We start from the raw sequence: 12675 nt of genomic DNA, 5'->3' as shown, positions 1-12675 counted from the left end.
TAAGTACCACTTGCTATGTAAGGCCTTTAATGATCTCTTCAGCTGCTAGTGCTTGGTTTTTATTTTGTATGTACATATTGAAGGTACCCATGTTTCCCCAACTGAATGTAATCACCTTAAGGAAAAAGGCTGTTTCATTTTTCTTCTTGTAGGCCTAGCAATTGTTAAGTGCTTAAGCAATGTTAGTAAATTAGGCATTTATAATATATTGGCTTGTTTGCACATACTGTTCCCATTTTTCTCAAAATTTCTGTCTGTCTTCAAGGTTCATCTCAAGTACAAATTCCTCCATGAAGTCTTCTACTAACACCCCTCCACCCCCCAACCCCCCTGAAAAGTTGACTTTCACTCTTCAATTTACCTTGCATTATATTTAAATTTGTACATGTGGTACTCCCCCAGTAGAAGGCGTGTTTCTTTAGAATAGGTGCTGTTTTTGTCTTTGTATCATCAGTGGCTAGTATGAATGAAAAAAAATTAATAAGTACCTGCTATGTGCAAAGCACTGTACTAAGTGCTATAGATACAAACATAAAAGTGGAGAGATTTTCATCTCAAAGAGCTCATATTATAAGGGGATAGACCATACACAGGATTCAGCACCAAGTCAGATGGAAAGACTCTAATGGTCCTAAGGGTTCAGCAGCAAAGCAGATAATCATGTATCTTTACTGTCATTTCCAGTGATAAAATCATATCTATTTTTGATGCTGAACCAGCTGACAATGCCAAGGACTTTGGTATCCAGAATTTTTTTCCAAGTCTTCAGTAGCTTTGGTTGCTGAAGAGGCCCCTGGTTTTAGTAATTAGAGAAACAGTTGCTAGGTCACAGATCCACAGTGGTTGTTTCATGGAGTGATGGCTATAAGGGATGGGCTGGATGATGGACTGGTAGCTGGGGGAAGGGAGAAAGAGAGGGAGCACTACCATATAGAGACTCTTGGTCTCACCTGTCAGTAACAATTAGTCAGTGCTGGTGAAAGCAATGGTGGGGAGGAAGGTGAACCTTCATCATAGGAATTGCTCCCCTAAATGATAACTGTGGGGGCCAAGCTGGAGGTGGGGCTGGTGGTCTGGATGGCATTGCTATTTCCAGGGCTCCTGATCTCAGTGTCCTGGGCTATCTCCCTTTAGGATAAGAGTGGAGGTGGTCCCACTAATCTCATACACCTAGTGAATGCTGCCTCTTGTCTCTGTCTTAGGGTGCCCTTGGCACTTCAGTTGGGCTGGTTTGCCTAACACATCTTGTAAGTAGGAGACAAAATAAATTTGCTGGCAAATTTTGCCAGTTATTACTATGTGCATCATAATTTTTAGCTTCAATGAAATCTAAAATGATTTAGAAATACTAATGACCCAATTTATTTGTGTAATACTAATAATAATATTAGAAAATAACATTCTGATAGATTTCTATTTCAGGGATGGAGAGGTAATCAGAGAGAAGCTAAGTAATTACACAGCAAGTTTATGGAGTACAGGTGACAAAGGATTTCTGAATATTCATTTATTGTCTTTAACTTTACATTCATTATATTTTTCTTCCTTAAGGCTTAACATTAATCTTAATTGCTACTAGCTCAAATTCTGTTATTAAATTTGCCTAGAACCAACAGTTCTTCTGCTTTCAACTTAAACATATGTTCTAGTTGCATTGCAAATATGATGTATTAGCATGTCAATCAATAATCCTTACTATAGTAATTCAACATGTATATAAATGAACTCGTCATCTTTTCTATGTATCTCTTCCTCCTGACTTCAATATTTCTGATCATCATATCACTATCCTCCCAGGCACTGAGGCTCGGAACTTTGGTGTCATTTTTGACTCTTCCCTATTCCCCCATATCTCATCAGTTGTCAAGTCCCATAGATGCTTCGTATATAAAATCTTTCTCATGCATCATTTTCTTTACATTTTCACTGTCACCACTCTGGTCCAGTCTTTCCTTAACTTTCTCCTGGACTACTACAATAGCTTTGTAACTAGTTCCCTGCCTAGTTTCTCTTTCTTCCAATTAATCCAATGTATTGTGTTAGAATAGTTGTCCAAAAGTATAGCCCTGACTTTTTCATTATCCTGCTTAAAAAAACATTAATGGTTGCTCACTGATAACAGAATTAAGTCAGCATGGTATTCAAGACTCCCACAATCTGGCCCCAGTCTACTTCTTGGCCTTATTTCCCAGAAATCTTTTTCATAATATCCTATGCTTCACTCCAACCTAATCAGTTCTTTGCTTTTTTCTATTTCTATGCCTTTGCTTATGGCTGGTTTTTCTATCTAAAATATTCCTCATTTCTTCCTGACAAAGATCCTTCCAATCCTTCCTTTCAGGCCCAGATCAAATATCTTTTCCTCCATGGAACATTCCCTGAATCTTGTTCTCCTGATATGATCTTTCTTATTTATTTCTGTCTCACTTAAGGCTGGTATTTCTTTCTAAAGCTCTGGTATAGCAGAAAGACATTTGGACCAGGGAGATCTAGGTTCAAATCCCATCTCTGACTTAACCACCTTAATGGTATTGGGCAAGCAACCTTATATGCTATATTTGTTTTTCTTATCTGTAAAATGAGAAAAAAAATACCAAAATACCAACATATAAGGTTGTTATAAGGAACAAATAAGAGAATGTTTAAGTATGTTTTTAACTTTGAAACATTTTACAAATGTCAGCCAGTAAAACAAATTTTTATTTAACTTTTTTCTATGGAAATCTTACATAACCTACGTTTCCCAATGTATCCCTATTCCCTTCCCACCCCAGATGGCCATCCCTTGAAACAAAAAACAAAAGGAAAAAAAAGAATTTAAGCAAAACTAAAAAACTTACTGAAAAAGTATATTATATGCATTTTTTCATGTCCATAGTCCACCATCCCTGCAAGAAGGGAAGATATGCCTTGTCTTTTGGTTCAATTAGTTTTTCAATGTTATACTATAGATACACTGCTTACCTTCCCATTACACTATAAAATGCAGTAGAACACATGTGAGGGGTTTTAATTCACTTTTTGTACCTCACACCATGTACATTTTGTCTTGGTACCTGAAAACAATGTATCTCGTGTGTGTGTGTGTGTGTGTGTGTGTGTGTGTGTGTGTGTGTGTGTGTGTGTGTGTGTGTGTGTGTGTGTAGGAAACTTGAACTTTCATTGCAAACACAGAGACCGAGTCATTCTGTGCTTGGCAAGTTTTAGTAAAAAACAAACAAACAAACAAAATGCTAAGCATTTATATGCATAGTAAAAATGTTCCTTGCAAAATTCAGGATTCCTAAAAATACAACTTGAAACAAAGAACTAAAAGTTGCTTTTGGAAACAAAATAATTTTGTTGAACCACAACCCAAATATCAAAATTTTTAAACTAGGAATGAGATCTCTTTGCAATTTCCCATCCAAAGTTATAAAACGATATCTCCAAGTGACAGACACAAATAAGACTTGCTAAAATGGCCAAAAGTCACATTCCTTAATGAGAATCCACATCTTAGTTCTTTTTTACTTCCAAAATTACAAAACTTTTTATTAAGAAAATATATTTTAAAATTCTTCACTTAAACACATTCAGTTCTGGGATTTCTTAAGCCCAGAATGTACACCAATTGTAAAAGAAATAATTTTCATGCATTTAAATGCTATTTTATTTAGATCTTAACCGGATGATTTATATGTAATATAAATGCTCTCAGTCTAACTAACATTAATTAAAGACAGATTTACCAAGTAAAGACTCAGTCATGTGATTTTTCCCCAGTGCTTTTCAAAAGAGAAGGAAATCTGTGAAGCAGTTGTTGCAGATGAGAAGACTCTGCATAGTGTATGAGATGTTTATCTCTCTCAGGTAGAAACTGCAACTTTTTTATGGGTGCAGAGTGTTGTTTTACTTGTTTGTATGTTAAACAAGTGTGGATCAGAATTATTAAAAATAAAGGCTTGATGTGGGGCCTAGAGTTATTAATGGTTTTTCCACATTTGTAAGGATCCTGTACCCCAATCCCAGCAAATAGAGAGGGCAACTGTATAGTATTTTTAAAATTCCAGAAAATAAGAAAAACTGATACAGGGTGAGACTTCAGAGTGCTTAAACTCCATGGGATGACAATAATGCAGTCCAAACCTAGATCAAGTTGAAAATTATTTCAGATAATTTTAAATGAAGCAGAGGTACATCAGTACCTAGGTATAACCTAACTAAGCAGACTGGAAATGCAACAGGGAGAAAAATGGGTAAAGAGTGAAAGGGGAAGTGGGAAGGAATAACAAGCAGTTAGAAAACTGTAAGAGAAATAACCAAACTCGAATAACCTAGAATTTAAAACTCCCTATTTGACAAGAATCCCTGAGAATGAAGGAAGTTGGCAGAAATTAAGTTTGGACAAATATCTTACACCATATACCACAATAAGTTCAAAATGAGTATATTACCTCATATATTAAAGTATATTACCCTATATATTCTCTCAGGAGAGAATTCTTAACAAAAGGAAGAGAAATAATCATAAAAGATAAAATAATTTGAATTATATAGAAATGAAAAACTTTTGCACGAACAAAATCTATGCAACTAAGGATTCCTTTTAACTAGTGATCAGAACTCCAAATTAGTCCAAACCACTCTGAAAAATAATTGGTACTACACTAACAAGTACATGTAGTAAGAGATAAAGCTGAAATGGGAAGCTGGAACTGAACTGTGTTGTGCCTTTAACACCAGTCAAAACAGTATGAACTTTACTCAGTAGGTAAATGGGTTAACACTGATGATTTTTGAGCACAAGAGTGATATGACTAGACCTATACAAAAGGAGGATTAATCTGGTAGAGTTACTGGGAGAGAGAAAACATGGAAGCAGGAAAAACTGTTAAGGTATTATAGCAGAAGAGGAGGCTGATACTGCACTATGCTGGTATTTGGGTAGGAATAGAAATTAGATAAGGGATGTGAATTGTTAAGGAGTTAGAATAAATCTGAAGAATCACTTTTGGGAATTGATAATTGACTAGACATGCCAGGTGAGGGAGAGGTAACAAGAGTCAAAGATATCACCCTACAGTCTAGAATCAAAAGAATGGGTATCACCAAATATAATAGAGAAATTACGAGGATAAGCAGTTTTAAGGAAAAAGAGGCTTGTTTTTGGACAATCTGAGTCTAACTAGGTGGAGATGTCATATGGACAAATGAAGACACGTGTCTGAAGAATAGAAAGATCAGAGCTGATGGTAAAGGAGAGAGAATATAACTGAGATATAAATAACTTCATGCCTATTCACACACTGTTTTAATAAATCCTTATCTCCATCACAGTCATCTTTCTTGATCTGCAGGTTCTTAGAGGTGATCATAACTATTTTGTTCTCTTTGTACAGGACCCAGTAGAGTAACATATGTAATTAGATATTTACTAAATACAGGTAAGTCCTAAATGCTTTTAAAGCATGTATTCTTTGTACCCTGAAGTCAACTTTAACACTGCAAAGATGTGGTGTGTTACAGCAGAGGTGTCAAATACATGGCTTGCAACATTCCTGAGTGTGGACTGAACCAGATTACAATGTAATGAGGAAATATTTAACAAAATACAAATATGATAAAATATAGATAATATTACATTGTAAAACTTAAGTCAATATACAGTCCAAAGAGATCTTTATATATGGAGTAATGGTCCCATTTCTTTTGCAGTCGGACAAATAGAACACTATTTGTGAAATTTCGTGTTTCTGTTTGTGAAAACTTTCATTTCCTGATACTTTCATCAAGAATGCTCTTATACAGGTATAGATCCTAATTGCAGAGACGTAACATTTATAGTTCATCTAGCCCCACCCCTGCATTTTACAGATGAGCAATCTGAATTGCAGAGAGATTAAGAGATCTGCCTTAAAGTCACCCAGGTAAATAAGTGACAGTCAAGATTTGAATTTGGACCCAGGGACACCATGTGTAGTATTCCAAAGAGCTCTTTCCACTCTATTATGCTGTTTCTGTCTTTATGGGATTATTCTCACAAACATTTTGTTGAAATGGGGAAGCAAGTACATGATTCAATACTCATTATTATTTTATTGATTTTTTTAGGTATTAATAACATATACTATTTTCCCAACTGTTTGGTATTCTCACCTCTCTTTCGAAAAATGACTCTTTAAATGTTTTCAAAATAGTGTCACTTCCACTGTGGCCCACCTTTGTGTCTAAGTTAGCTATTCTTCTCTTTTTGTTTAGTGTGATTTCCATTTATTTCTGTTGGTGGCTACATATGTCAGAGCTCAAATGTGGTGCTCCTCTATTACATGTGGAGAGAAACATTTGTTATAGTCATCTTGACCTATCTTTTCCATTTAGTGTCTGTTGGCCTCCCTCCAATCGTGTGTTTAAATGTTTTAGGGACAATCTGACTCAACTGGGTCTCCTGCCAAGCTTTGTAACCTTATTTTTCCTTCCACTACTTCTCACTAAAATGAAGGTGCAGTAACACAACTGGCAATGAAGAAAAAGCACAGTGAACATAAGTTGCAGCACACTACCAACAAAGAAATGCAAAAGATAAGTTATATAAGATATCATCAGAGAGGCGGATGATGGAAAAAGGAGGTGGGCCAGTTCTGTCATAAGAAAAACAGATAACTGATGGGCAGTTTAAGTGTTTCACTAGGACCCGTGCAATGTCATTTAAAATATTTTTTAGTATTATGAACTTGACAGCTATCAATAAACATGACATTCTCTAATCCAAAGAACTGAAAACTCTATTATGTAAAGTTTCCTTTTGAAAATAATATATATTGATTTTAACTCAGTTCCAATAATGCCTTGCTTATCTGTATCCCCACCTAAACTTCTTTCTGCTTTCTTCTATTTTAATGTTTCATTAACACTTTTTTGGGAGGTGGGGGAAGGGACTACCAATATTACTCTCTCTCCGATTCTCTATATCTACCCCTTTCCTTTGGGGAAAAACAGATTAACTCTCCTGCGTAACAAATAAATATAATCAAGCAGAATAAATATATATGTTGACTATGTCTGAAAATGTATACCTCATTCTGAATCTACATCCTCTCACCTCTCTACCAAAACATGGGAAGTATAATTCATTGCTTGTCTGTTGGTTGCTGCACTGATAATAGCTCTTATCCTTCACTGTTGATTTTTTCTACATTGTGGCTGTCACTGTATAAACTGTTCTAAATCATATCACTTCATTCTATCAATGCAAATGTCAAGAGTTCCAGAAAAAGGTTTCCAAGCACAATGAGCAGATTGCCTATAAAGGATCTACACAGCCAAGAGAGTGTAGATAGGCTGCAATCTATATCCCTGGAGGGAATACCCACCCATATCAATATGAACACATATCCATCACAGTATTGAAGAGTGGAGCCCTAATTTTCTTTGTTTTACAATTCACCATCTTACTCAGAAAATGCTGACCAAGACTCAAATTTGATTTCTGCCAACTTTACTTAGAGGAAGAGAAGTAAATAAGCATTTATATAGTGTCTACAATGTGCTAAGCACTTTACAAATATTATCTTATTTGATCTTCCCAACAGCCCTCCAAGGTAGGTGTTGTTATTTATTCCCATTTTACAAATGAAGACACGGCGGCAAATAAAGGTTAAGGGACTTGGCTCAGGGTCAATAAACATAAGAGGCCAGATTTGAACTCAATTCTTAACAACAAGTCCAGTATTCTATTTGCTGTACCACCTACCCGCCTACTGATTTGAAAGTTTCCACTGATCTCCAAATAGATTAAAGCAATCACCATCAAATAATTTTCTCTCTAAACTTCTATACCACTGTCTGTACTGCCGTATCACTCATATGGTGCCTATGATCATATATGGCTTTGCAGAGTAGCTGTTATGTGTACATATCACTGAGGGAAGCAGAAGCTTCTTAAATATCTTTGTATCCTCGCCCAGCTTATCGTGAAATGCTTTGAGGAAAGTATGAATGAAGATATTAATTATCTTCAACATTCTCTGTAATTGGTAGGAACTAATTTTCACAGCAATATTTATGTAATATGTTCAAATACTTGTCAAATCTGTAGGAGAATCAAAATGAAAACGCTCAATGAGCAATAATTTAAATTTTCTCCAAATGAAATGCTGATCCTTTGAAGATAAAACCTTTCAATGCTATACATCTAGACACAAGGTTGCTACCTCATGCTTTTGGGATACAGGATGTGTTCAAGGAAGACTAGTACCTCTTGTGTGACGGCTGCCAAGCAGCCCTTAAAGGGCTGCTTTCCACTTTTGGTGTCCACCTGTTCCACCTCTCACCTGTGGCTCCAAGAAGCTGTAGCATTCACAGTGGCCACACCTCAGTAAGCCATTTTGGCAGACGGGCTAAACCAGGATGAGGGTAACTGAGGGGTCTCAAACCCATTAGTAAGTCAGGGGGTGTCTACCCCAAGCACATGAAGACTTCTCCCAGTGGAATGGGCACATGAGAACAGTTTGTTCCAATGGCCACGAAGGCAGCTAAAGCAGGCGCTGTAGAGTGCTTAGAGCTTGGTTAGACATCAAAGACACCAAGATCATCCACTGCATCTTGAGCCATCACCAGTCATCTTAATTCTGTCCTGCCACTGGACTGTGATGACTCTTGAGGAGAGGGTGAGGCCGATGACTTCGTGCAACTCTGCCTCCCTTAAATTCAATTTATGCATGAATCAAAAGAAATCACCCATACTATTTTACCATTTTACCTATCTCAAAGTCCTGTGGTGACAGGCAAGTGATGAAGCAGCAGGTACAGATACCCTAAGAGCTGGAGTCACAATCCTGCACACAGGAAGCCTAGGTCATAGGGTCATCTTCTCTCCAGAAGCAGCAGCAGGATTTGGCAGTCCCCTAGGTGTCTGAGCAGCCTTTTAAGGACTGCACTACTCACCTCCTGGTGTGAGGAAGGAGCTAGAAAAGGTGCCCTAAAACCTATCTGCTTACCCAGCCCTGCCCCGATCACTGTGGCAGGCAGGAAATCCCACTCTTTGGTCAAAACACAAAAAAATGTACAAAAACATCTGCAAAGATGATTCCACTCACCATCGGCACATCTCAACTACTCAGTGCTGATGGAGCCACATTGATTAGCGATAAGGAAATGATCCTAAAGAGATGGGCTGAACACTTCCATAGTGTTCTCAACAGACCATCGTCAATCAATGCTGAGGCCAATGACTGTTTACCTCTGGTTGAAGTCAATCCCTCCCTAGCTGAAGTTCCAACTTAAGAAGAGGTTTTGAATGCCATTAGGCTCCTTTTATGTGGCAAAGCCCTGTGCTGATTTTATTCCAGCTGAGATTTACAAGGTAGGGGGTTCCATTGCTCATACAAAAGCTGACTGAAATTTTCCACACTATATGGCAAGAGGAGGTTATCCTCCAGAAGTTTGAGGAAGGTAAAGCAAATAGATTGTCCTGTGACAATCACAGGAAGGTCTCTCTCAAGTCATTGCTGGCAAGATTCTTGTCAGAGTCCTCCTTAATAGGCTGATTGTTCACCTGGAAGATGGTCATCTACCTGGGAGCCAGTGTGGCTTCAGAAAGGGCTGAGGAACGGTTGATATGGTGTTTTCTACCTGACAACTCCAGGAGAAATGCCAGGAGCAGAACAGAGGTCTGTATACAATATTTGTAGATCTGACCAAGACCTTTGATAACTGTCAGTAGTGAGGGCTTATGGAAAATTATGTTGCCCAGAGTTCATCAGCATTGTCTGTCAATTTCATGATGGCACACTTACCTGGGTTCTGGATAATGGACAATGCTCTTGTGCTTTCCCAGTCACCAATGGAGTGAAACAAAGCTGTGTGCCTGCTCCCATGCTTTTTAGCATGATGTTTTCAGCCATGTTGTCAAATGCTCTCAATGAGGAAGACCATGGCATCCAGGTCAGCTACCATACTGATGGTAAATTCTTCAACTTGAAAAGGCTACAAGCCAAGACCAAAGCAGAGGGAGTGTTGGTGAATGATCTTCTGTTCGCAGATGATTGTGTACTCATGCAGCCTCTGAAGCTGAGATGCAGCAAAGTAGGGATCAGTTCTCCACTGCTTGTGCTCCATCGGCCACCACCATACCATCCATACGTGGAACTACTGGTTACAGCAAATGGAGAAGTTTTGAATGCTGTGGATAAGTTCACTTACCCTGGTAGCGTACTTTCCAGGAATGTACACATTGATAATGAGGTTGACTCACGCATTGCCAGAGTTAGTTCAGTGTTTGGGAGGCTCCAAAGGAAAGTATGAGAGAGAAGAGGTGTTAAACAGAAAGTCTACAAAGCTGTTGTGCTGACCTCACTGTTGTATGCCTGTGAAACCTGTACAGTATACCAGCGCCATGCTAGGAAACTGAATTGCTTCCATTTGAATTGTCTTAGGAAGATTCTGAGGATCACCTGGCAGGATAAGATACCAGACACTGAGGTGCTTTCTTAAACTAAACTACCAAGCATTCATACTCTGCTTCAGAGAGTGCAACTCCGATGGGCTGGCCACGTTGTATGACTGCAAAACATATGCTTACCAAAAAGACTATTTTATGGAGAACTCACACAGGACAAGGGTTCACATGGTAGTCAGAAGAAGCGATACAAAGACACTCTCAAGGTCTCTCAAGAACTTTGGAATTGATTGTGTGACATGGGAGATATTGGCACAGGACTGTTCAGTATGGCATGCCCACATTAGAGAAGACGATGTCCTCTATGAGCAAAGTAGAATTGAAAGAGCTCAAAGGAAATGCAGGATGCGCAAATTTAGAGAAACCACCCCAAATGGTCACATGAACTATTTGTGCCAGACCTGTGGTACAGCATTCCAAGCTCATATTGGTCTGACCAGCCAGCTGGACACACTGAAACTTGACTCTGGCATAGTGATGTCGTTTTGGTCCCCTCTGAGAATGGAAGACAACAATCAACTAACCAACCAACCTCATGCTCTGAACGCTCTTGGTTATTATATGGTGTTAGAGAAAAGATATTATAATTTTAGAAGAAGACTACCTTCTATAAAGTCAAACGCTGAATAATATGAGACAGAAAATTTGGGATGCTTCTCTCAAGTTATTATACCTTGATGCAAATGCTTATTTTTCTAATTTTTTTTTACAATTTTAACATGTGGTTTCAAAATAAAAAAGAAGACATTTGTGAAAATAGGCTCAAGGAACAAATACAGTTTCTAAAGGGAAAGGTGAACTTTTTTTTGTAAAAAAAAAAAAATAATCAGAACCCATCAGCCTCGTCATTTTCCTAGTTTTTTTCTTCTCTAAATTGTAATTTAGTAGGAGGCAGTGATCTGAGATCAAGTTTCTTATGTCTCAAACATAGGGATGGATGACTACAGTATATGAACCAAAGAATTACATCACTTACTTACCCACTGGACTATTTCCAGATCCATTTGGCACTGTGAGGTCTGCAGTGCTCAACATTCCACCTAATATTAAAATGAAGACAGAAAGATTAGCTATTCCTACTTGTATTAAGCACAACCAGAACATTAAAAAAAACAATCTAATAAGGAATCAACATTAAAATGTTTCAACATAAACTTTTTTGGAGAACATGCCTTCCTGGCCATGGACATAATCCCTATACCCCTCCGATAAATGTATCAGACAAAATTATAGTGAGAAGAGTAAGGGCAGGACAAAGAAAACAAAAGACAATTATTTCATCATCTTATTCTCCTGTCCAAAAACTTACAACGATTCCCCTACTCTAAGTTCAATTCCAGATTTTACATCTTGTCACTTAAAAGCCCACATCTTATTATCCCATCATGCTTATCCATAATTTTCTTAAATGAATCAATTTTTGAGTATCTACTTTGTGCAGGGCACTGTTTTAAGTGCTATGGGAGATAGAGGTAAATATGAAATATGGTTCCTCTCCTTAAGGGCATCACCACATAGTTGGGGGGAAAAAGCATATATTCTTGAATTATTAACTAGACATAATTCAATCAAATGATTGTAGAATTTAGAGAAAAGAAAAGTTACCTGTGACATGGCATTTACAGGAAAAGAGAAATTTAGGCTGGACTTTGATGAATGGTCAGGATTTAGAGAGGTGTAGAAATTTGGGTGGGGGGAGAGCAAGGAGATTTATTCTAGGCAAAAGGACTAACATGAGTGAAGTGAAATACAGTGGAAAATCCAGTAATGTTCATTCATGAGTAGATCCTCCTCCAAAATGAACAGAACTTTTCCTCAGTGTGATCCCACCAATCCAGTTAAGCAGGTCTCACTACTGTTCCCTGAATACAACTTTTTAAATCCTTAATGTCAAGCTTTTGTTTACAGCATTCTATCCACCTGGGGCAGCTAGGTGATGCAGTGATACAGTGCCGGGCCTAGGGTCAGGAAGACTAATCTAGCCTCAGACACTTACTAGCTGTATGACCCTGGGCAAGTCACTTAACCCTGTTTGCCTCAGTTTCCTCATTTGTAAAATGAGCCGGAAAACAAAATGGCAAACCACTCCAATAGCTTTGCCAAGAAAACCCCAAACGAGGTCACAATGGGTCTGAAATGACTGAACAACATCATCATCCATCTGGAAGGTCCTTTAAAATCTCAGCTATCCCACTCAAAGTTCACATTAAGAGCTGTTTTTCTGACTTAGCAAGTCC

General features: G+C 37.9%; 1 protein-coding gene across 12 annotated transcripts in view; it reads right to left on the bottom strand.

Moving 5' to 3' along the window:
* MEF2A (myocyte enhancer factor 2A) overlaps positions 1-12675 on the bottom strand; it is a 222333-nt gene that overhangs the window by 38989 nt on the left and 170669 nt on the right. For all 12 annotated transcript variants that reach the window (XM_020963908.2, XM_020963922.2, XM_020963930.2 and 9 more), the window contains one exon: positions 11419-11478. In XM_020963908.2, coding sequence (XP_020819567.1) covers positions 11419-11478 — 60 coding nt within the window. The remainder of the gene's footprint in view (positions 1-11418; positions 11479-12675) is intronic.

This window comes from Phascolarctos cinereus, unplaced genomic scaffold (assembly GCF_003287225.1).
Source record: "Phascolarctos cinereus isolate Bilbo 61053 unplaced genomic scaffold, phaCin_HiC Scaffold_3;HRSCAF=262, whole genome shotgun sequence".
Taxonomy (NCBI): domain Eukaryota; kingdom Metazoa; phylum Chordata; class Mammalia; order Diprotodontia; family Phascolarctidae; genus Phascolarctos; species Phascolarctos cinereus.
Note: the sequence above shows the minus strand (reverse complement) of the source record. Positions and strands in the feature narration are given on the sequence as shown.